The sequence below is a fragment of the Varanus komodoensis genome, unplaced genomic scaffold (assembly GCF_004798865.1).
Source record: "Varanus komodoensis strain SLA01 unplaced genomic scaffold, ASM479886v1 scaffold51, whole genome shotgun sequence".
NCBI classification, from domain to species: domain Eukaryota; kingdom Metazoa; phylum Chordata; class Lepidosauria; order Squamata; family Varanidae; genus Varanus; species Varanus komodoensis.
In genome coordinates this window covers 5,003,944-5,028,853 of record NW_025336100.1, presented here as the reverse complement: position 1 = coordinate 5,028,853, position 24,910 = coordinate 5,003,944, and the positions used below count along the sequence as shown (strand labels likewise).

Genomic DNA, 24,910 nt, shown 5'->3' with positions numbered 1-24,910 from the left:
CAGTAATTATCCTCCTCATTATTTCAGTAAAGAACACTGTACCTCTGATGATCAGCAAATCAAAGGAGCCCCTGGAACCTTACATCTGCATTTTTCACATGTAGTGACTTAGCTTCTGTTTCTGTCTGCCTGCTCTTCTAAATATATTTTGCTTAAATATACAATGAGCTTGAAAGGCATCCTATATATCCTAGGATAATGGTGCAGAAACTTAGAGCACAAAAGAGCTAGCAGGAATAGCTAGAATTCAAAACTGTTCCACTTCCTACTAAAAAATTTACAAAGAAACAATAGTGCTTCACTTATACATGCTAGTGGGTCTTTATGTCATTACTGAGGTGATGAAGAACCTTACAGAACAACAAATGTTTTGCATCTTTGATGGAAAGGTTGAAACTTCCTATTTAGCATACTTTGAATACAAATTGTCATTCTGTATCACAGAACAAAGGTTTGTTCTACAATGTTATAAATAACGGATTTGCTTGCTTGCTAGTTGCGAAGTCGTGTCCAGCCCATCGCAACACTGTAATATAAAATTGCATTCTTTTAAAATTGCACATTTGAAACAGTTCACAATACTTTTTTTCCCTCACTTACATGGGCACCTTGGTCTCTTAGTTGGTTATTCTGAAGCATTTCTTCTGTCTTCAAACTTAACATTTCTTCAATGTCTGCACCACATGTGCCTGCGTTGTCTTCTAAAAACTGAAAAAAAAATACATTAGAAAAATCACAGAATATGCTCAAGAACACATAAAGAGGAACAAAACTTACCCTACTTAAGACGGCCTCAAGCTCATGGACTGCTTGAAGCAACCCAATTTTCAAGAGCTTCAGCTGATTAAGCAGTAAATGAATTGTGGCACGTGGACATGTCAAATGGCAGCAGCTCATACAAGAACCTCGTATCAAAAGGAATAATTTCTGAAGATAAAGACAATTGGTTTGTTATAATACTATACATTTATTTAATAATATCAAATGTTCAAAGGGCTTCACATACTTTACTAAACAGCCTTACAATATTGCTCTGCCTTTAATCAGTCTGCTGATCAAATCTGCAGATGATACTAAAATGGGGGTGGTGGCCACAACTGAGGAACAGATACTCCAGATCCAGAAGGATCTGGACAGACTATGGAAGTGGGCAGGGGACAACAGGATGACCCAGGATAAGTGCAAAGTCTTGTACTTGGGGCATAGGAATGGGTGTCATAAGTACGGGTTAGGGGACAACTGGCTGAAGAGCGGCACTTGTGAAAGGAATCTCGGGGTACTGGTCGACTGCAGGGTAAACATGAATCAGCAGTGTGATGTGGCAGTGAAAAGGGCAAACGCCACCCTTGCATAGCCAGAAGGGTGGCTTCTAGATTGAGAGAGGTATTACTCTGGTGTGCCAGCAACTGGAGTATTGTGTTCATTCCTGGGCTCCACATTACATATAGGATATCGCCATGTTAGAATCAGTGCAGTGCCAGATTGCAGGGAAGGCCATATGAGGTAAGGCTGAGGGAATTGGATCTTTTCAGCCTGGAGAAGACAAGAGTCCAAGGGGATCTGTTGGCGACATATAGATACGTGAGGGGGTGTCACATGGAGGTGGGGAGAGACCTGTTTCCCCCAGTAGAGGAAGGCAGGGCATGCTCCAACGGAGCAAATCACAGGGAACCAAGGTTCAATTTGGATGCCAGAAAGTACTTCCTGACAGTTAGGGCTCCTAGGGTATGGAATGGGTTTCCATAAGAGGTGGTTCAAGCCCCATTGGTGAGGGTTTTCAAGGATAGGTTGGACATGCTCATGGTAGGCATGTCATAAACAAAAGCCAGCTGGAGCTGGGGGTCAGACTACATGCCCAGGAGGCCCTTTCTGGATTGCTCTGTTTCTATGTTTCTATTATCACACAGTACAGGAACTCATTTTCATATATTGTGAGGTTCTGAGGCAATGCCAGGGCTCCCGCTTCTGGTCAGAGACCAGAATAACAGCCCTGGTGGTGGCAGGACTGGACCCACAATGAATTGCAGTCACCTGGGCTGTTAGGAGCACCCCCTGGGATCCCTGAGGGAAGAGCTATGTAAGAACCAGCTTTTCCCTCCAGACACTGCCTCAGCAATGAAGGTTTCTGATGTTGTTCGAGTGCTTTGTGCCTTCTAGAACCTGTTTCTGGAAACTCTGCCTGTCATCTGGTTCATGCCTTTGCTTCTGGACCCTGCCTGATTTCCCAGTCTTCACCTGCTCCACCTTATGCACCTGCTCCTTATGCACTTCTCCTTGGCTTGTCTCTCTGGCTTTTGACTCCTGACTGGCTTTGGCTACTCTTTGCTATTCAGACTGACTTACCTTTTACTTCTGTTACCAGCCTCGACCTCTGGACTACTTGATTGCAATTTGGAATAGGCCCTCGTAATGTACCGGTTGTCTGGGTCCTAGCGCCCTGATCTGATATCCAGCTGCTCATGCCCCAGATGCTGACATATTTGTTTTCAAGCAAATGGTACACTCAATACTTGATGCTATAGAAACTAGAATATAACATACTTACATCAAAAAAGAGAGGATTATAGACAGTAAGTGGCAGTTCTATATGACCCAGGTGACCTGGGCAGTGGTTGAAGTCCTGCACACACGTAGCACACACTTCTTTGTTGTCAAGTGGTCCCAACGACAAATCATACAATCCATTTGTTGAAGGTGTGCCAGCATTATCCAGAAAAACTGGGTTGGTTATAGGTTTTACACTCAGTTTCCTAAACATAAAAGTAAAGTTAGATACATTATGAAAGGCCATTCTCCAATTGAACATACTTGAACCTTACAAGGTAACAGTGAGATTTTATAACAAAGTTTGGTTGTACAAAGGGTTGAAATGGCTTGCATTAAACCTTTCCTGTATCATGTTCTCTGTTATAATCACCAATCCCTATCTGGGGTCAAAATCACCATTGAAGACAAAATACAAAGGATTTATTACTTATTTAAAGAAAGGCAAATAGAGCATTTGGTAGCCTTCTCTCTGGGAGTATTCAAATGCAGAAGAGCACAGTGGGAGTGGGAGTTTAGACCTAGCCTGCAACTGGTTGTGTAGCTCTTCCTCAAAACATACTCTCAAGGTAATTGTTTTGCATGATGTAAGAATGAGAGGCTAAGTACCATGTAATCCAGCATTCTGTTCACACAGCAGCAACCAGCTTCCTGTGCCTGGCATAGGCCTTGGAAATCCAATGTTGAGCAGTTCATCCTTTTCTGTTAAATCTGTCAGAGCCAGCACTCAACTGAGCATCAGCTCCACTAGGCAAGTATGGAGCACAAACTACCCTAGACTAGTCTTAGTTCCAATTCTCATATTAACTTGTCTATCTAAGGTCACTGGGTGAAGGCTCACCTTTCAGATGAGACTGACGGTAGTCAACAAGATGACTTTTCAGACTTGCCACAGCAAATCAAAATCTCTTCCAAATGAAGTTTAATTGGTACCTCCTATACTAACTTTTTGCTTCTATGAGATTTTTTTTGTTCATATCCATCCTCACCTGGGATGTGGGGAAAGCTCCTCTTCTTCCCCATGGCAGTCAGCACAATTGTCCAGTGCAAAAGGAGGAAAGGAAGCCCTCCTCTCCCTCCTCTGCAGCAGGGGGTGTGTTTGGCTGGGACTCCAGGGAAAGAGGCCCAGATGAATGCACTGCTCTTGCCTGTTGTGGCATCCATAAATGCCAAAGAAGTAAGGGTAGGGGACAAGCTGCCTCCTGACCCGACCGTATGCAGTAGTGATATAGGGGAGTTAGAGAGCAGCTTGTCAAGTAGAGGGGAGTGCTATCTAGTGGTGCTGCAGCCAAGCAATGGGACAGCCTGGCTGGGCTGTGAAGCCTAGTGTGAGGTGGCTCATGTCCTCTCATTCCAGGTTTTCTACTTCACACTCTTGCTGATGACGGGAGGGGAGCAATTCCACACTCCTGGTATCAGATAGGAATGGCAAAGTGGCTGACAGTTGCCCAAAGAACCCATATTTATCAGCTGTCATTCCCATCCCCCTCAGTACTCATGCAGTATCCCATGGAACACCAGCAGGAGGACTCCACGGGGAAGGGAGAAGGTGGTGCCTCTGTCCCTCTCCCCACTGTAGCTGCACAGTTGGGACACCCAGGCAACTTGCTACCATCAGCTTAACGTATGGTCTAAACCTGCCCAATGTGCATGTTCATTACAGCATTTTAATAAGCTTTATTTGACTGTCTTGACTCTTGAGGATCAGAACCACTAGTGTGTGTGATCAAAATCCCACCCCACCTGCACAAACCCAACTTTGCCACAGAGGTCTCTCTCAGCCCTTTACGGGAAGGAAGACTGAATGAATGATGCGGAAAGAGGCCACCAGGAAAGGGTTCATCACCCCCTCCCGTTCAATCTTCCAATTCATTTTGGGGAACTCTCCTGGAAAAGCAAAACAGTAACAACCTGAAACTGGACCTCTTCTAGCTTGTATAGCTTTGAGAACTACCTTCATTTATTTTTAAGCATGTGTATATAGTTGTGTGGGTGGGTGTGTCACAAATACACGCACACGAAGCATAGGGAGTATTAGCGCAAACTAGGGGTTGTTCATGCATAAAATCACCGAAGTATTTCAGTGAAGCGATCATGGCAAACAAAAGTGCTGCGCGGAAGGCTATTGCCTCCTCAGAGCCTGGCGGTCACTTTCCGCCGGGAGCCGCTGGCAGTCCAAGCCAGGAAAGCCGTCTCACCCCCCGAGCCCAACCCGGTGCTCCACCGAATGCGGCCACTTTCCTCCGTGCGTGCTGCGGACGCGTCTGCGGAGATGCGCCGCGCTTGGGCCCTCCCTCCCACAGTGTGCCGTGAAAACTCCCGCAAAGCAAAGCAGGAGCCAGGGGTTTGGCGTATGCCTAGAGCCTCTGCAAGGGTTCGCAGCCTTCGTCAGCCACAATAAAAGCAACCAAGATTCTCACGACAACTGAACGAGCAGACAACAGCGTGCTCCTGTCCTCAAGCATCAGTGTCATAGAATTCAATGGACGGTCAAGGAAAGCTGTTAAGATTGGCCGCCTTTGCTAACTTTACAGCGCCTCAAGAGTCTTTCCTCCAGGGGAAGCCTTTCGATCTCTATGGTCGCTCCCGGTTTACCGTATCTCCACGCCTGTATACATCCCGAACGACAAGCAGGTTAGCCGCCGCCACGGCACCTCCCTCGCCGCCGCCATGACCCACACACAGCAACCCGGCCTCGTGTACGGTGCAGCCACAAGGCTGCAACCCAGACGCGCCGCCCGGGGCTACACGTGCAAGGGAAGCGCATCTCAATGGTACTTTCCGTTTCCGGCTTCCTCTCCTTCCGGCACTTCCCTTAGTACCAGTATGGCGGCCTCGTGGTGGTGGCGGTTACTGAGCCGTTCGGGCCGCCAAGAGTTCTCAACGGGAAACCGGATCCATTCGGGCGTATTTAGGTCGTTCGCGGAGCAGAGCCTCAGGTAAGGCTGAACGCGAGGAGGGCCACGACGGCGGCATAAGTGGAGGGCAATTCTGAAGTGCCTATGCTAGGATATGCAGGGCTCGGGAGGAGGGACGCCATAAGGCAGGTAGGGTAGAGTGGCACCATGTGCTTTCAACTTCTGCTTCGTTGCGGTCTGGTCTCTACTTCGCGCTGTCAAGAGTGCTGTGTCTTTGGCGGCCGGTAAATAAAGCACGAGGTGAAATTGCAGCCTGGTGACTCTGAGGTGGGAGGGAGCGGTGTAGGCGGCTGTGAAGGAAGTGTGATCACCTTTGTTGCAACCAAGACGTGTTTCTGCAGCATCTGTTTAGCCCTACTATTTTCGGCACAGTAGTGAAAGGACTGTGATTTATTTTATTATTTAATTTCTATGTCCCCCAATAGCTAAACCTTTGTGGGCGGTTCACATCAGTGCACTGAAAATAAAATGTAAAATACACCATATTAAAACATAGTACAACTTTATTAAAAATTTATAATACAAAAATTAAAAACAAATTTGAACAGATGCATACAAATATACACGCACACACACACAGATTGAGAGAGAGAGAACACCCTAATACCTATCTAAAGGAAAACCTATCTCCATATATCCCTGCCAGATCATTTAGGTCATCAGTGGAGGCGCTCCTTCGTGAACCCCTCCCAAATGAAGTGAGGGGGGAACTGATGAGGAAAAGGGCCTTCTCAGTTATCACACTTCTCCTTTGGAATTCACCAAAGGCATGGGTGCTATGACTTCTATATTTTGTGGAGGACATGCCAGGGGTGTCCCCATTCCTTTGTAGTAATTCTCAGTGGTAGCTCTATTAATCTCACACTTTTAATGTAAAAAGGTTCCAGGCATTCATTTCCTGTTTTTAATTTGACAGGACAATCTCCTTTTGAGCCATGTGCTTTCACCTGATTTTGGCAATTTACCCTTCCTGTTTTATCCCTCTGCTGCCATACGCCCTGTATCCTCCAACCCTCTAGAGAGCTGCCTTGGGAGGTTTAAAGGTTTAAAGGAGGCAATTCATTTGATTCATTTCTATATGTTGTATGTGATACCCTTGCATAGTCTACTCTTGCAATCTAAACTTAAGTTGGATATTGTAAGTACTTAGTATTCTTCAGTTCTACAGCATGCTATAGAACTATTTTTGCATTATATGTGCTTATTAAAAATATTATGGTTGATTTCCATAGACACAGCTCAGAGAATGTGACCCTGCAGGAAAAATCCCCAAGCTTGGAAGGTACAATATTTTTGTGTTTGCATTTCTAAAAAGTATGTTTTCAAATATTGGACAACTGTAACATTCTATATGTGGGGCTGCCCTTGAAAACGGTCCGGATACTTCAGTTGGTTCAAAACAGAGCAGCCAGGTTGTTACCAGGGACCAGCAGATATACACACACAATGCTGGTCCTGTGCCATCTGAACTGGCTTCCAACTGAAGTCTGGGTTCAATTTAAGGTACTCGTGATGACGTATAAAGCCCTAAATGGCTTAAGACCCCCTTCCATATATACCTGCCTGGCCTCTAAGATCTAGAGTGAGGTTCTCCTTTGGGAGCTCTCTTTGAAGGAGATCAGAAGAGTGACTACCCGGAGGAGGGCCTTCTCTGTGGTGGTGCCCTGGCTATGGAATTGGCTCCTCAGAGAGGTGTACCTGGCGCTGATGCATTTTTCATTTCAGTGCCAGGCCAAAACCTTCTTATTTTCCCAGCATTTTAACTGTTAGTGTTGTTTTTACTATTTGTGTGTGTGTGTGGGGAGGGAGGGAGAGAGAGAGAGAGAGAATCATCTGCACTTTAGTGTGATATATGATCCTAAGCATATTCTTTTAAAATATGTCAGCTTTACAGATACTGGACTTCTAAGTAAATGTGTTTAACAGCATAATCTATACTGCTTGGGAGCTCCTGACCTCAAAGACTTCCAAGCACCTTGAAGACAGCAGGGCAAGAGAAGCCACAAAGGCATTCTTTGTCTCCCTATCCTCGAATGTCTCTTATTTTCTCAAAATGGGCTTTTTAGCCTTTCAAGCAGGTCTACTTTGGTGGGGGAGAGGAGGAGGCTGAGTAGGCTTAAGGTGATTCATACCCTGGTCTCATCTTCTTGCTCACCGGAACACATGCTCTCCCTCCCTTTCCAAGGTTGATTTTCCCTTCAGTCATATTGTCTTGGAGCTCAGAAGTTTTCCAAGCCATCCTATGGCCTCTAGGGCAATTGCTGTTTGTATAACTAGCAAAGAAAAATTCTGGTACAAGCAACATTTATTTATTTTATTTAAGTATTTACTTTAACAAATACTAACCTTTCATGCCAAGAAAGAATTGTTCACAGAATTAAGCTCTTTATAGTAGCAGACATATATTCTTTGCTAATATGAGTAAAATCTTTGTTTTTCACAGTTGCTGAAGAAAGTATTCGTCCAAGGAAAAAAACTTGGTGAGTGTTTTTAATTAAATGTTGTAAGCCGCCCCGAGGCTTCGGCGAATGGGGCGGCATAAAAATATTTTAATTAATTAATTAATGTTATACTATACTATACTATACTATGAAATTTGCAACCTGTTTTCCAATTGTAGTCCTAGTCTTCAGGGGTGGCTTACAACAAGGTTGAAATCTACCAATAAAACAATAATAGTAATACCATAAAACCTTTAAAAATAGAGATAGCAAATCAAGACTTTAAAAGATCCTTGCATTAAAACTGTTGGTCAGACAACTCCTGGAACAGAAATTTCTTAATGATGGATCCTTAAGAGAAAGGAGACAAAATGGACTTCCTGGGAAAGATCATTCTAAAATTTGGCTACAGCCAAGAAATACCTGTATCCCAACTAATCATGGCTATCCTGGAATGCAGAGAAGAGCTTGCAGAGTTTAAAAATAGGCAGACTATTTAGGATGCTAAGTACTGTTCAGGGCCTTATGAGCATCCAGTGCAAAGCATGACGAATAGTGATCTCAACCTTTCATTCTTCATTTCAGCTAGATGGCTGATTTTGGCCTTCTAGCTGAGGAGGTTTGGAAGGGAAGGAAGCTGCAGTGCTGTCAGGATACTTTCTGATCTGGTTGCACTAGTCTCCCTCTCCCTGCCCCATTACCCACTCTCCAAGGTTGATTTTCCAGTCTTGGAGGCAGTTGATGCAGTTGCTTCTGTAGCAGCTATGGAAAAGGAAAAGAGGGTCAGAACACCAGTCCTAAGTTCTGCGGTCAGGGCACTGTTTCCAGCCTTGGATTTGAACATTGGAATTATCCTATAGCTCCCTAAATGCTTTCGAGGAAACATAGATCATTCTTTCAGGGCTTTGAAGGTTGTAAACATCAATGAATTGTGTCTAGGAATTAACTGGAAGCCAGTACAGCTTTTATAAAATGGATGTGATATATTCTCACTCACCAGTACCCTTTGTGTCAACCTTGAAGTTTCCAAAAACTTTCAGATGCAGACCTTGCAAAATGCATTGGACAAATCTCTTCTGATTATAGCTATGACATACATACTATGACCAGATGAGATTTGACCTTCTTAGAACCAGGTGCATTTAGCAATTTCCTGGCCACAGAGGCTCTTTTTCCTCCTCAGAGTGCCTATGAATATTCCCAGACTGTAAACTGATTCCCCCCTCCCCCCGGGTAGTTGGTATCATTCTGTTCCGTTGGGAATAAAAGATTAAACCCTATTCCCAGATCAGGTATTTTCTTAACCAGGAGAACCTCTACTCTGAATTAAGTTGTCACTTGTTAACTGCATCAGAGTACTGATTCAGAATCTCTGTACTTCCTTTAAAGCAGAGAAAATTGAAGAGCACAAGTTGTGTGTTACCTGTGTATAGATGAGCCAGTATACTCCAGATCCCTTGTCCCACTGGGATGCCTTCTAGTGGCTTGATGTAAATGTTTTTTTAAAGTGGGAGCAAGATGCAATCCTGAGACACACCAAAAGCCACAGAGTGCAACAGGAGTCCCCATTTCACCCCTCTTTCGGGAAATGGAATCTCAAGAAATGCAAAATTGCCCCCAAAGCCCTTATCAAAGAGGTGATTCAGGAGGACATGATGGTTCTCTACTTCAGAGTGAAAACATTTTAATGATGCTGAAAGTTTAGTATTTAACACAGTTTTCTTAAATTTAGGGATAAATTAGCTGTTCTTCAGGCACTTGCATCAACTGTAAACAGGGTAAGTGCTTTAAAAAGTTGCATCATGTTTGTTGTTCATTTGTTATTAATGAAACACCATAAACTACAAAATACAAGATTTTTCTAGCATTTTTATTGTTCTTAGTATTAGCTTTTCATAGAGGACATGCTGTATTCAAATAATTCTGAATAAATGCAGGAAGCATATTATTCCATCAATAACGTCCAAATTCAGAGTGTAAAAGTGATCTGCATAGAATGGTGCATCATCATGTGCTCATCCTCAAGACTATACTTTTCTGTCAAGACAGCCATAGGATGCATCAGAGTCCTAGCTCTGACCTTGGAAAAGCCTGCCCCTCCTTCTGCCCTTGCAGTCAGTGCTGATCTTTCCCATAATCTTCCAAGTTTGGAGGATTGTAGAAACAGAAAAAGAGCAAGTCAGAAGGGGTCTCCCGCGCCATCTAGTCTGACCCCTGACTCCAGCCGGCTCCGCTTACGACATGCCCACCATGTGTATGTCTAGCCTATCTTTGGACACCCTCACCGATGGGGCCTCAACCACCTCCTGTGGAAGCCCATTCCATACTCTCAGGGTCCTAACTGTCCGGAAGTACTTCTTGGCAACTAAATTATGCGCAGCCATATTGGATGGCATCCTTAATGAATGTACAGTAAGAGTGCTGTCTTCAAAGTAGTTCTTTTCTAAGTATAAAGAATGTTTGTTACGCAAAACATTTAGGCACAACTTTTAACCCTAGTAATGTGGGGCAAAGAACCTACAATGTTTTTTTCTGCATAGAATTTGCAATTTGTTTATCTTTTTTATACAGGATACCACAGCTGCTCACTTCATGTTTCAAGATGACCCATATCTTATTCCTAGAACCAGCACTGACTTTGTAAGTAACTCTTTTAAATGTTGTTTTGCCAGAAATGATGATGATTAGATTTTGGGACACAGTGTTTATTTATAATAATATGTTTATACTGCTTAATGTATTAAACTCTTTAAGAGAGCCTTACGGCTAATGGGGTGGGATAAAAATCCAATTCATAAAGCATGCAATAAAATCATGTACCCTTATATACATTGAAGTCTGTAGTGCCACTTAAATTTGTGAAAGTGCACTTTTAGGATTGAGGAATTTCATTCCCTTTCTGCTTGAAAGGCTGAGTTAGAAGTTGAAAAATCAGATGCCTATTGAGTTTGGCTGCCAGTTGAACTTTGTGAAGTACCATTTCATGGGTTCCTTTTTTTACCACAGAGAGATTCTGTTATATAGAGAAAGATGTGGACTGTGATGTGAGTTGAAACACCAGTTGTTTTTCTCTTCCATGTACATGATTTAGACGCTCAATCTGCTTGTTCTGTGTTTTGCGTAAAACTGTTTTGTATAGAACTGTAGAAACTTGTAATAGACATCTCTAAAAAAATTTAAGGCATTGCGGGCGTAACTGTTCAAATTTCCTGCCTAGATAAATCCCTGCAACAACAGCCCATTCATAATTCCTTCTCCATTCCACCATCCCTTGGAAACTTATCTCGGTACTGTCACCCAAGTGATTATTTAGAATAATCACCCTAAGGGAATCTAGCCTGGATACCCTCCATTCTTCAAAAGTATGTATTTGCTTAATGGAGAGGGTTATATCTTCTTCCATTGCATAAGTCATACTCAATTTAAACTACAAAAATATAGAAATTATGGGAAAAGATTTGGGCATACTTTTAGTACATGCTTCAGAATGAATACTAGTTAGAAAGCTATTTTATTCTCCCTCATTGCAACCTTTTCTTGTACAGCAAATAATATAAATATATTCTTTTTATAGCGTATATTTTCATTATCAAAAGAATCTGGGAAAAATGCAGCAAAGTACATTGTTGAAACACATCCTAACTTTTTTGAGAAGGATATCGCTGAACCTCACATTCCGGTAAATTATGCTTCTATTTTCGTACGCATTCATTTTTGTCAGTAAGCAGAACTGGTAGATCCTGTGTATGATTTGCAAGATAAATAAGGTAATTTGAATACAATTTAAAATCAAGTTTGAATCAGGTGAATAAGGGTCCTGTTCAGATACACAATTCCTATGTGGTATGAGGGGAATGATACTAAACATGTACTTTACTTGAGCAAACATGCATTGTTACCTCAGGAAAGTACCACATGATCTTCTGCATAGTGAAGTGCATTTGTTGGGTCTTCTTGAGTACAGATAAAAAGTTCAGGACTATAGAGAAACTTGCTATTCTTCCTTCTCTGTTTAGGCAGCCATATGATACATTGGAGTCCCAGCTATGCAGTAAAGCTAGCTTTATTGCTATCCAACCTGGTACCCTTGAATGTTTCCTTCCGCTCCAGCCTGCAAGACCGGTAGGCAGAAAAGCGGAGAGCTGCTGTCCAGTACATCTGGACAGCACTTGGCTAAGGAAGACTACACTAGGGCATACATTTGATTTCCATTCTGGAAGAATTAGGCAGCAAGCGTAGTGTGAAGGTATATGTGAGCTCAAGAACAGGGTGTAGTATCTTCTTAACCTCTGATGTCAGCTGGCAGGTGGGTGGGGTACATGTGTGTGCAGGTCCACCTGCCTACTCTTCTCTTGTGTATGTGCACACACCTCTCAATAAGGAGATTGATACCTCCCTTTCAGCCCACTGAGTGTAGGGATTGCTGTGTGTGCATTTACGTGTGTGGCTGTGCAAGTTTCTCCCTTTATCCCCCAGCAGAGACCACCAAGAGCACTTCTACCTCCGTGAGTCACAGGAGAAAGTAGCTGGATCTCTCAGGCTTTTCACCTCTCCCATCCCTCAGTCATTTCAATTTAATTGCTTTCCCAGCACTGCTAATAGCAGCACATAGTAGCATTTTGTTAATGTGAGGAAAGATGGAGGGGTTTTACCAGTTTTATGAGCTGTAGAAGAAGGGGCTGAGGGTTACATACCCTAAGACTGTTACATGTCTTTAGGGAAGCTATATGTTTTTAGAGAAGCAAGTCCAATCTTACATTTATTTAGGCATTTCAGGAAGCTTTTTATCTCATGAGACTGAGATGATTTATAGGCTGAATCAATGAGTAGGTCTCTGAATTCCAGGATGCATATAAAACTTGTTGAAGATCCCAAGGACAAGGAAAGAGCATCTAAAGGGCATTCATCACTTCCATTTAATTAATATGCATCCAAATGCTGATGTCTGGCTATATATACAAATCAGTCCACTTAATTAAGCATAAACAAAGGGAACCAGAAATGCCTAAGAATACCAATCATTCTTCCAGTTTTTCAAAATAGAAATCATGTGGGCATGGTGATATGTTGGAAGCTTGTGTTAAATCCAAAAAAATTATGCTTGGACAATAAGAGAGCATTGGTGAATTCTGCCTCTTTAAATAATCTAAAAATAGTCTTCTTGTTACCTCATTTTAGTGTCTCATGCCAGAGGGGTTCAACATAGTTCAGAATGAAGACATGAATGAGAGCACACTTAAAAATCAGATCCAGCTCAGAAAAGTAAAAGCTTCTGTGGAAATGTATGATCAACTTTTGCAAGCAGGTACCAACCTAAAGCTGTGATCCTGTATGCACTTACCTTGGAAATAAGTCCTATTAAAATTAATGGGATTTATTTCTGTGTAGCCATTAGTAGGGTGGCACTCTGTAATTACAGTGGTACCTTGGCTCATGGATGCCTCAGTTCATGACCAAATCGGGTTGCGAACATAAATTTCTGGAAAATTTTGCCTTGGGTCACAAACTCTGCATTAGGTGGTGATTGCGATCGCAGCCGCCTGCCCCCCAGTGTGCCCGCAAGTGCGGCTGCCTCCCGCCCAAGCATGCTTGCAGTTGCGCCTGCCTTCACCCCCAGCGTACCCACATCCCCCAGCACACCTGCAATCGCATCCACCTTCCCCCCAGTGTGCCCGCCTTCCCCCCCTGAGCACCCACAAGCATGTCCGCCTCCCCATGAACGTGCCCACAATCATGCCCACCTCCCCCTGAGCACACCCATGATTGTGCCTGTCTCCCCCCCCAGCGCGCCCGCTTCAAATTTTTGTGTTTAAAAAACAAAATAGTTACAGAACAGATTAACCTTATTTATATTGAACCTTATGGGGAAATTTGACTTTGCTCATGACCAGTTTGGGTCACAACCAGAGTTCTGGAACAGATTAAGTTTGTGAGCCAAGGTACCACTGTAAATACTGTGTCTAGCTTAAGTTGTTATTAAATTGCTTTCTTTATATCTAACAATAGAACTTCGTTTTACTAAAGATTTTCCACAAAAGGTGGGTCCAGCTAATATAAAGGCCATATGACCTGCAGTGTCATGTGCTTCAGCAATTAAAAACCTGCTTCATCAGGTTTATGAGAAGCTGAATGAATGAGTCAACAAGCAAAGGTGAATATGGCTGAAGATCACTTGACATTATTTATTTAAAACATAAATATCACACTTTTTAAAGCTCAAGATGTCTTGTTCAAAGATCACAAGAAGATAATAAGCTATGCTGCATCAGTCCAAAGGTTCATCCAGTCCAACATTCTGTTCACACAGTGGCCTACCAGCTGCCCATGAGATCCCATACAATGGTTGTTAGTGCAACAGCCTCCTCCAGCCCATGTTTCCCGGCAAATGTACGTAGTACAGTACAGGTATAACAGGTAGCATATAGCCATTATGACTAGTAGACGTTAATAGCCTTCTCCCTCATGAATTTATCCAATCTCTTTGTTAGTCGCGAAGTCGTGTCCAGCCCATCGCGACCCCATGGACAACATTTCTCTAAGCCTTCTTGTCCTCCACCATCCCCCAGAGTCTGCTTAAGCACATGCTGACTGCTTCTGTGACTCCATCTAATCCAAATTGGTGGCTGCCCCTACCTCTCATGGAAATGTGTGGAAAAGTGCTTCTTTTCATCTGTCCTGAATCTTCCACCAGTTTCATTGGATGATCCCAAGTTCTAGTATTCTGGGAGAAGGAGGAAAATGTCCCTTTCCATTTTCTCTGTACCATACACAATTCTGTATTCCTATATCAAGTTTCCCTTCACTTGCCTTTTTTCTATGCTGAGCAATCTCAGTTGTTTGAACCTTTCCTCATAGGGAAGTTAGTCCATCCATTTATCATTTTTGTGTGCTTTTTCCAACTCCTTTGAAGGTGCAATGTCTAGAAGTATACACACTTGTAAGAGTAGTTGCACCATAGATTTGTAAAGGCAATATGTTTTTGGTAGTTTTCCGTTCTTTTCCTAATTGTGCTTAACATAGAGGTTGCCTTTTTCACATAGCTGCACACTGGATCAACCTTTTTATCAAGTTGTCCACCACAATCCCAAGGTCTCTTTCTTGGTTAGTTACTGGTAGGTCAGATCACATCAGCTTATACTTGAAGCTGGGATATTTTGCCCCAGAGTTCATCACTTTACACTTGCTTATACTGAAGTGCATTTACCATTTTGATACCCATTCTCCCACTTTGGACAGCTCCCTTTTGTGCTCCTTACAATCCTTTTTAACAACCCTGAATGGTTTGGTGTCACCAGCAAACTTTGCTACTATACTACTGAGTCCTAATTCCAGACCTGTAATGAATACATTGAAAAGCAATAGTCTTAATAAAAATTCTTGTGGGATCCCCCTGTGTAGAACCTTCTTTAGGGAGAAATTGCCATTTATTCCCTCTCTGCTTTTTATTCTTTAATTTGCTATTGCCAGTTCTCAGTGCAAGAGGATAGTTGCTCATCTTCCAGAAAATGAGCCTCTTCTTTTCCCTCTTCTTGGAATGATGCCATCAATCCCAGTGACCCTTATTTTTCATGACTGCAGAGGAACGTTCACCCAGACATTGGGACCTTGCTGTTTGGTCCCTGATGGTCTTGTCAGCCAGTCTCACTTAGCTTTACCAGGTCAGCAGCTTTAACTTCAAGGGAGCAAACTTGTTCCCTTGGAGCAAGGCATCACAGCAAACACAGATCCACATACCCACTATCTGTCCTGCTGACAGATAATGATGCATGTGGCTGAATAGCTGGCTTTCTGCTTTCAGCATTAGGTAGTTACTGCTTTGTTGGTATTAATGGGTTTGTTTATCTGGAAAACTGTGTTGTTCTCTAGGCACGGGTGAGGAATATGCTTTTAGTTATTAATTTACAGTTGCTTACTATGAAGAAAAGAAAGAAGTTCTCTTGCCTTGTTGCCAAAATTGCATGGTTGCTTAATTCACTCGTGTGCTGACACTTTGTCAGCAGGGGTCTTTGCCTTCAGAGAGCCACCTTCCTTGCAAGTCTGCCTTTTTATCTAAGTAGGCTGGGTGAGCTGCTGCTGTAAACAATCTGATTTGGTGGGCCTCATTTGAAAAGCAGGGAAGTTGTGGCTGAACTCCTGGTCTGTATTAGCTTCCAGTGAATGGGAATAAGTATCTCCTCAGCAAGAGTGGAGATACTTTTTTAAGGAGAGAGTTCAGTAATTAGTGAGTCATCAGAGGTGACAGCAGATAAAAGCAATTTCTGAAGGGAAGTGGTTTGCAAGGGATGAGTTCCTGTGTGTGTTTTTAAACTAAAACATGATTGAACTCAAAACTTGGGATGTATTTTTGAATTTTACTTTGGGAACTTATTTATAGGCCCCCAAAACCTGATCCTATACTGAGCCCAAAGAGAAGCTATCCTTCACTTTGTGTTTCTAAGCAAACTCACTCTAGAGCAGTGATGGTGAATCTTTAGAGACGGAGTGCCCAAATTGCAACCCAAAACCCACTTTTTTATCGCAAAGTGCCAACACTGCAATAAAACCTGAAACTGAGGTTTAGAAAAAACAACTCACAGCCAGTCCAGGCAACACACTGACCTGCCATGCAAAAGCTTGGACGAGTCATGGCTAATGAGTCGTGGTATCACCTGGTGCTGCTACTTCTTTCTGAGCATGCGCATGGCCCCTATGTGTGCTGTTATCCAATGCTCAGCTGCTGGGGCAATGCTGGCGCGACTTGGCTCACGTGCCAATTAAGAGAGTTCTGCGTGCTCACAGTGGCACGCATACCATCGGTTCGCCACCACTGCTCTAGGGACTTTGTGTTTGAACTGTGAATTCCTTCTGGATAGCCCCATGAGATTTATCTCTCCACTGTACATTTTTAAAGGGTTCCCCTTCTGGAATTTTCTCTGTTTTCTGGGCACTCATATTTGCTTGAGTTGACAGTCTATGAGCTTAGAAGATTACCTGGTAGATCAGTAATTAGCAGTTATCTTCTTTCTTAAGTGACTTCTGTGCTGACACTTTGTCATTGAGGCTCTTTGCACTTGGAGAAACCAAATAATCAAATAATAAAGCTGAAGAATAATGCCCCCAATGAAATATAAATTAAAAACCCATAGCAAAATAAGCAGCACCAGAAAATTCAGAGCAGCAGCCCTTACATAACTGAATGAGTGCCTTGGAAAAAATACATGTGCTGAAAAGTCAGACAGAGCACTTCTTCTCCATTCAGTCATCATAGCAGATACAGAGAAACTCTATGGGGAGACTGAGACTCTGGAGAGAAGGCATTCTCATAAGCTGTTGCGCATTAAACACAAAGACAAGTTGTGGGCAGGGAAGTAGTAGCAAATTGCCCATAGCTTATGAGCATATTATGTCTTTTGTGTCATTTCCAAGTTGTTATTTAATCCCTGCAATGTCTTACTAAATTGTTTACATATTTGGCATAACTTCTGAGTTAAAAAGCAAGCATTGGAACATCTTACCACTTCAGCCATCTTCCTTTGGGACTGGTTAGATTTAAATGAGCTCTTTTATATTGGTTAAGGACACAATCCTGTGGCCTGACCCCCTCCCCATTCTCATTTTTGCAGCCCACATGGTTCTTTTAAGGCTGGCTGCAGCTCCAGAGAACTGACGTTGGAGCCAGCATTGGTTGGGCATTCCATGGGAAAAGAAAGAGTAAGGACTTGCCTGGATGCAGCATATCCTAGTAGCATTTGAGCCTGTCTTCTCTGTGAGCCACAGCAGAAAACTTAGGCAGCCAACGTTGGAGAAGAATCTACCAGCCTTGGCAGGAGGCCCATAATCCTCCAAGTTCAGAAAGTTACAGACAGTTTATGTTGGACTGCACTGCCCATGTATTTTAATCTCTACTGTTAAAATAGGTTGGCATTGTTATTTTTTTGTGAAGCTTTTTAAAGTTAGTCTTAGAGAATATTTTGAAAAGTGAATATGCATACTGAGAGTAATTCAACATATGTTCATCAGTTGATAATTGTAACATCTACAGCCTGCATTGCTTTCACAGTTTTAAAATCATAGAATTGTAATATTGCTTAAAACTGACTCAAAACATACCAAAAAAGAGAGAATTCACATGTCTGACTCTTTTATCAAGTGATGTGAATGTCCATGCATACTAGTTCCAAATCTGTTAATTTACACTTCATGGCTTTTTCATTGTCAGGAGCATGTATCTCTTTGGAGACATCAAACAGTCTTCTGGATCTCTTATGTTTTTATGGTGACAGAGAACCTGGTCAAAAGAGCTCTCGTGAAGATGAGAATGAGTTAGAAGAACTGGTAAGCAAGTTTGTGTGTGAGTAATAGAATGTTTATATCATGGGTGGAGAACTATTTCAGCCAAGTGTCTGCATTGTCAGCCAGGTCATCCCTAGGGCTAGATGATCACTTCTCCTAAAGCCTTGGTCCAGTGTCACAGGGGACAATTGCTCAGTGCCTTTCAGTGGAGAGAGAAAGGCATTGTACAGTGTTGGTCTGGAATCTGGAACAGTGTAGAATATGGCAGCTCTGCTGTTGTCAGGAGCTGTCCTATCTCAACACATAGCTCCTTTGCTAAAGGAACTACATTGGCTGTTTGCTGCTTGGCCAGGTTTATTGATTTAGGACAAGGATACCTGAGAAGAGTGCCTTCCCCCTTATCGGTTTGCCCAGGCACTGAAGTCATCAGATAGCATGTTTCTGGTAGTTCCACATGGGCCAATGGCCTGATTGAAGTCCACCCAGAAAATAACTTTTAGTGTGGTGACTCCATTTTAGTGAAATTTCCTGTTTCTGGAGGTGTGACAAACATGGTGTGTTGTTTCCAGTGCCTCCCAAAAAACGTCTTTATTATAGGAAGACTTCCTTGTTTGAGCAGACACTTTTTTATTTACATTCTGTTTTAGTCTGTTTATTTTTTGTCTTCATTGTTCACTGCTCTGAAATATTGTATAGAACAATATATACATGTTCTAAACATGTCCTTTCTTTAAAGAAGAATGTGGACTTTCTGCTTTTATTTAATCAGAATATTTAGCAGATTTCCACTGAACTGTTCTCTAGCACTGATAGACAGGCAGGGCCTTGGAGGGAACCTGTGGAACTGAAGATTCCCCATCCCTTCCTTATAGAAATTCTTGGTATAAAGTGATGTGTTGTTCTGTGAATTCTTGTAAGAAATTTCTGTAAGAAACTGAATTCTTAAAGTTAAGAGCATACAACTTTTCCATGCCGTTCCAAAGCAGTCCCAGCCAACTTCCACCATAGGACATGCTTAAAGCAAAAACATCTGGTTACTCAAGTGCTTGTTCCATGAATTTCTTCCCCCAGATCTATTGGTTGCAAAAAGATTTTGAATTAGCTGTGCATGTGCTAGAAGACTGGCATTTCACTTTTTCTTTTTCAGGAAGATGTTCCAGAAAAAAAAAGGCACAGAGGCAACTTCAGGAATACTTTTGATGACCTTGGCATTAAGTGGAGGTATTAAAAATGGTGCCAGCATTTTCTTGGGACACATGTATGACTTCTGTTAGGAAATCCTGAAAATTTATTTATATGATATTAGGCCCTTTTTAAAAGATGAAGCAGTGGGAACGCTTTGTACCATATAGTGATAAATATATTTGACTATAAACGGAATGTACTATTTAATAATCAAAGTAATCCTAGATTTTAAAAAAGGCCTTTGATTTACAAATGTTCAGCCATGATTCTAATACACAGAATTTGTGAGCCAAACATGAGTAGGGAAAATTAACATCTAGAGCCTCCTTGAAATGCTTTATAGGTATGCACCCAATACTATAAATCAAGCAATCCTTTTTGGAATTATTAAAGAAAGGCTTACATACCTTCACAAAATGCACATACTTAACTTGCTGTGGGACAGCAGGTTTACACACTCAAGAACATGGTGGAGGAGTAGAATTAGGCTTCTATTCCCACTTAATTGACCACTGCGTATGTGCTGTGATGTTTAAATTTCCTCTGTGCTTGTATAATTTTACCCAGATTGCATGAAATATTTATAATTTCTGGTTGAAAGTACTCTACCCTAATGGACCAATAGGTGTATTAATACACGTAGACTGGAACATGTTAAATTTAGATATTGTAATATATGTTACCTACCCAGTAATTCAGAGGCACCATGACATCCAATACAGCAGTATAAGTATTTTGTATCTTGCCTTGGCCTGCAACAGATGACCTTTCTGAGTCTATAGATATGAACACATCCCATATGTGCAGCATATGTGTGGTTCATAGCCCAGCATGGATTTTGGCACATCTTTCATATGAACAATTTTTTAAGAATATTTGCAAATATAGATTGAAATGTCATGTTATTTTCCAAATAACAGGAAAAACAATAATGCAGAGAGAATATTTAACCTGATGCCAGAAAAAAATGCACATTCCTATTGCACAATGATCAGAGGAATGGTGAAGGTAGAGTTGTATTTTTTTTACACTACATAGGCTTCTGTTGATTCTTTATCTACAAGTATTTCTAACTCTTTTTTTTACCCTTGCAGCATAGAGCATACACAAATGCTTTTGACATGTATACTGAGTTACAGAATAACAGGCTTAATGGTGAGTTCTGGGGATGTTTAACTTTAATTTACTTCGTATAGCTGAATTCTGAAAGATTGGGATGGTGCTTAGTAACCTGGACTGTTGTGAGTAAGAAAGATGCTTTGGGCACACAGTCTCAAGGGCTGCTGGCTGGTCTCCAGAAGAAGGAGAAGAGGCACCTATCTCGAGGCCAGACTCCCCAGGTGTGCAGGCAATCTTTGGAAATAACCAAGAAATACAGTTGGCAGGAGGGGACTTGCAGCTGAGGAGTTGCTCAGATACAGATGAGGCAGGCACTGCTGTTGACCCAATGATGCATCATCAGCAGAGGAAGTTGGCCCAATTAGAAGACAGGCGTGCAGAGAGGAGGCATGCCCATTTTCAAAAAAATCCCTCTCAAGGGGATGGGGGACAAAGCATGCTCATAGGGTGAGTTCCTGGTGGTGAATACTAGATTGGGTCCAACAAGCTACTCTGCACATGCTCAGAGATTCATTCTGGGTGTTTGGGCATCTGGAAAGTGCATTCTAGATGCGCACAACACATTGGAATGCGTGTCCAAAGCAGCCTTCTTTTTCACTTCCAACATTTTTAATTTTAATTTAATTTAAACAAACATTTATATCCTGTCCTTTCCGACGAACTGCTCAGGATGGCTTACAAGGATTTAAAATATTACATAATACAATGTTAAAACAATTGATATTAAATTAATATAAAACAATGCTTCATAAAACAAGGGAAAAGAAGGAGAAAAAGAGTAGAAAATGCAACTGTGGAAAAAAGATCTTAAAACCTTAAGGTCTAAAAACCTTAATTATTAAAATGATGGTTGAATAAAAAGATCTTTACCTGGCACTGGAAAGAGCATAAAGTCGGTGCCAGGACCTCTCTGGGGAGTGCATTCCATAGTCTGGGCACCACTGCAGAGAAGGCCCTCCTCCGGGTAGACACCCTCCGTATCTCCTTCAAAGAGAGTTCCTGGAGCAAGGCCTCCCCTGCTGATCTTAAGGGGTGTGAGGGCATATAGGGAAGGAGGCGATCCTTTGGGTATTCTGGTCCCAAGCTGTTTAGGGCTTTATAGGTTAATACCAGCACCTTGAATTGGGCCCGGGCTTCAATTGGGAGCTGGTGTAGCTGATAGAGGACCAGCATTATATGAGAATGACTGGTCCCCATCAGCAGCCTAGCTGCTGTATTTTGTACCGATTGAAGTATCCAGACCGTTTTCAAGGGCAGCCCCATGCAGAGCGCATTACAGTAATCCAACCAGGAAGTTACCGGAGCATGTGTCACCATTGCCCACCAATCCAGTCTTATCTGGATTGAGTCTCAGTTTATTGGTCCTCATCCAGCCCCTTACTGGTTCAGGACAGCCACTGCCTCATCTGGATTAGATGTAAATGAGAGGTAGAGCTGGGTGTCATCAGCATACTGATGACTCCGCTGCCCAAACCTCCTGATGATCTCTCCCAGTGGTTTCATATAGATGTTAAAAAGCATGGGGACAGGATAGAGCCCTCAGGAATCCATCTGGATCCATAAGACTCTGGGGGTGAACCATCTTAATAAGGTCCGCACCCTTCCAGAGGGAGAGATCAGCCCCTAGCTCAAACCTCACTAGGAAGTGATCTGACCATGATAAAGGAGTTAAGGTCAAATTCCTCACTTCCAGATCACCCTCTTCCTGCCCCATCGAGAAAATCAGGTCCACAGTGTGACCTCTTTCATGGGTTGGGCCAGTGACATGTTGAGACAGCCCCATGGCTGCCATGGAAGCCATGAAGTCCTGAACTGCTCCGGACAGCACAGCCTCAGCATGGAAATTGAGCTCCTCCAGGACAAACATCCTGGGGGTCCTCAACACCAGGTCCAGGGACTCTGATGGGCCAGAGGGTGCACAGTACACCAGCAGAACCCCTAATCTGTTTCAGACACTCAACACCAGGTACAAACACTCTAGGTCCGGTCTCAAAGGGACAGGAAGCCCCATAAGGGAAATTGAGTCTTGGTGAACCAGGGCGACCCCCTTCCCCTGCCTTCTGGGTGTGGTTGGTGCTGCATCAGGTACCCATGCAGGCAAAGTTGAGTGAGGGAGACATCTCCCCCTTCTCCCGCCCAGATCTCTGTTATACATGCCCTTTCCCTTGTAATACATGTTTCAGTGTTAGTGGGAATGCAGTGGCTGCCACTATAATTATATTGCTTGTGATCTTGCTTTCCCTCCCCATAAATAGTGTTTGGGTTGTTGTGTGGCTTTCTGACAACTCGGATTCATGCAGCAATGATGATTGGCGCAGGGGTACAGACCTCAGCTAAATAATGGGAGCTGAGTGTGAGCTTTGTGTGTTCCAGCATTGTTGGCATGTGGCTAGCTTACTGGAGAAAGGCTCACATGAAAACTTTGCCTTACACTGAGCTGCCTTAGAAGTAATAAGTATGAACCATAATATAGAGAAACTACTATTCAATACAGCTGCTTATAGTATACCTGATTTTCTGTTTCTTTCAGCTGATGTGCACACTTTCAATGCACTAATTTCAGCAGCTGCACAAGTGAAGGAGAAATACTCTGACAGAGTGGAACTTGTTGATGTAAGAAGAAATACATAATTCACAAGTTTTAATGTATCTTTGCTATGCCAAATATTTATTTAGATTAATTTCTGTCCCACCTTTTAAGTGTAATACAATATTTTTAATAAGGGTTTATATATAGTACACTTTTGAAGATGAGAAATGAGCCAAGTAGAGGATGCTGTAGTATAATACCTGGCAAAAGATTTGTTCATACTGTGGGCTAGTCTGAGTATATGGTCTTTTGTGTCAAGTTAGAAGTGGATGGAATCTGATGGAGTGGCTCTTGTCTAATTGCAGCATCACAAATTGTGCTGCATTAGATGCAGCACAGCTGTACTCTTGGAAACCTTTGTAAAAGTTAGATATGGATGGAAAAGAGTAGAAGCTGAGACATGGAAAGGTGGTCCTCCCGACGCAATATGCAGTGAATGTTATCAGGTGTATGTGGCAAGGCTCTATTAGCCAACAATCTGAGTCAGCACAGACATGGCTTTTCACCTAATATTATCACATCTCTATGCCCATGGATTATGAAGGGGGAGATAGTAAGTGGCATTTACACCAGCAGAGCATACATGGAGTCTGTTTTAGATTGCAGATATGTCTGATGCATCTTGCTTTTTCATTGTGCATTTTTCGCCAGTGCAAATGCTAACAATGTAGCAACACTCTGCTGCACCAACAAAAATTAGAAAGGAGAAGTAATTTGCCATTTATTATTTAGGATATCAAGAAAGTTACAAGTATATATCATTGTGTAACAGTTTCTAACCAGCACCTTCAAATGCCCAAATGCCTTAATATGCTCTCACTAATCCTTATTAATGTCTTTTTCCAAAAATAAAGATAAAGTTAGGATCATGATCCTCTATTTCATCTATATTGGCACTAAAATAAATGAAATATACAGTGTCACCCCCCCCCCAACTTTTCCAAATTTTGACATGTTGCAACCTGAAACTGAAATGGGTTTAATTTGTGTTGTTCCTAGTTGATTTCCACACTACTGTGAATCTGCAAAACATGTGCTTTATGGCACAAAAGTTAAGGAAACCAAAACAGACTGGCACTTGTGGGTTTCATGAACATTCAGCCCTTTTGTTGTAACATGCCTAGTGGCTTGGGTGCAACTCAGAAGTCACATACTTGAGTCTATCTGTGTGAAATTCCAGGGTCATGTGATCCAGATTAAAGGCACTTGTTCTGGAAAGCCTCAGAGTTTGTTGGAAAATATATCTAAAACAGAGTCATGAAGACCAAGGAAGTGTCAAAACAATTCCAGGATAAAGATGTACATAAACACCAGTTACTGTTGGCTTATAAAAATATTCCATACGATGAATATCCTCCAGAATACTGCTAAGTCCATTACAGGCAGTCCCCAAGTTATGAATATCTGAGTTACAGAGAACCCATACTTAGGAAAGACCTGCCATAAAGCCTATTAATTAAAAGTACTGCAGAAAATCATCGTTGCCATAGAGAGAGGAAGCAAAAGGGGAGAGAGGGAGACTTCCAAAGGAAATCTTTCTGGTGTTTCCTTGCTGCAAAAGGGAGGCACTGGTGAGTTTAGTTGGAAGGGTGGGTAGAGATTTTTGCAGTTTTTCCACTTTCACAGGGGTCCTGCACCCCTAAACCCCCTGAATGTGGAGGGCCGACTATGTGTGAGGTGACTTGCATACAAATATGACTTAAAAATTAATTTCCATTTTCTCAAGAAGGGGACTTGTTTGTATGCTGGAGACTGCCCATATTACAAAATGGAAATAATATGGCTCGGTCACAATTTTATCTTAGAGAAAGCTGCCTACAAAAACTCAGTGTCCAGATAAA

General features: G+C 42.3%; 2 protein-coding genes and 1 non-coding gene across 9 annotated transcripts in view; 2 read left to right on the top strand and 1 right to left on the bottom strand.

The window, feature by feature from the left end:
• POLR1A (RNA polymerase I subunit A) overlaps nucleotides 1-5,275 on the bottom strand; it is a 47,671-nt gene extending 42,396 nt beyond the window's left edge. Inside the window, exons 1-4 of the mRNA XM_044447423.1 lie at nucleotides 5,140-5,275; nucleotides 2,546-2,750; nucleotides 778-927; nucleotides 601-708 (exon numbers count right to left, since the gene is read on the bottom strand). Of these exons, the coding sequence (XP_044303358.1) occupies nucleotides 601-708; nucleotides 778-927; nucleotides 2,546-2,750; nucleotides 5,140-5,216 (540 nt within the window). The 5' untranslated portion in view covers nucleotides 5,217-5,275. The remainder of the gene's footprint in view (nucleotides 1-600; nucleotides 709-777; nucleotides 928-2,545; nucleotides 2,751-5,139) is intronic.
• Nucleotides 5,276-5,343: 68 nt separating this feature from the next.
• The window catches only part of PTCD3 (pentatricopeptide repeat domain 3), a 45,368-nt gene continuing 25,801 nt past the window's right edge, over nucleotides 5,344-24,910 (top strand). For 6 of the 7 annotated variants that reach the window (XR_006416421.1, XR_006416420.1, XR_006416423.1 and 3 more), the window contains exons 1-12: nucleotides 5,344-5,483; nucleotides 6,695-6,744; nucleotides 7,906-7,942; nucleotides 9,636-9,681; nucleotides 10,475-10,543; nucleotides 11,478-11,582; nucleotides 13,082-13,208; nucleotides 18,102-18,217; nucleotides 19,323-19,396; nucleotides 20,281-20,368; nucleotides 20,455-20,515; nucleotides 23,010-23,092. Coding sequence is in view for 3 of the 7 variants with exons in the window: in XM_044447409.1 (XP_044303344.1) it covers nucleotides 5,371-5,483; nucleotides 6,695-6,744; nucleotides 7,906-7,942; nucleotides 9,636-9,681; nucleotides 10,475-10,543; nucleotides 11,478-11,582; nucleotides 13,082-13,208; nucleotides 18,102-18,217; nucleotides 19,323-19,396; nucleotides 20,281-20,368; nucleotides 20,455-20,515; nucleotides 23,010-23,092 (969 nt within the window). In the remaining 4 variants the exon portion in view is untranslated. Of the gene's footprint in view, nucleotides 5,484-6,692; nucleotides 6,745-7,905; nucleotides 7,943-9,635; nucleotides 9,682-10,474; nucleotides 10,544-11,477; nucleotides 11,583-13,081; nucleotides 13,209-18,101; nucleotides 18,218-19,322; nucleotides 19,397-20,280; nucleotides 20,369-20,454; nucleotides 20,516-23,009; nucleotides 23,093-24,910 lie in introns of those variants that run through there. The other variant, XM_044447411.1, reaches the window with a different exon arrangement.
• Nucleotides 22,776-22,920, top strand: LOC123031929. The gene has a single exon (XR_006416425.1). It is a non-coding gene; the product is annotated as a small nucleolar RNA SNORD94 (small nucleolar RNA).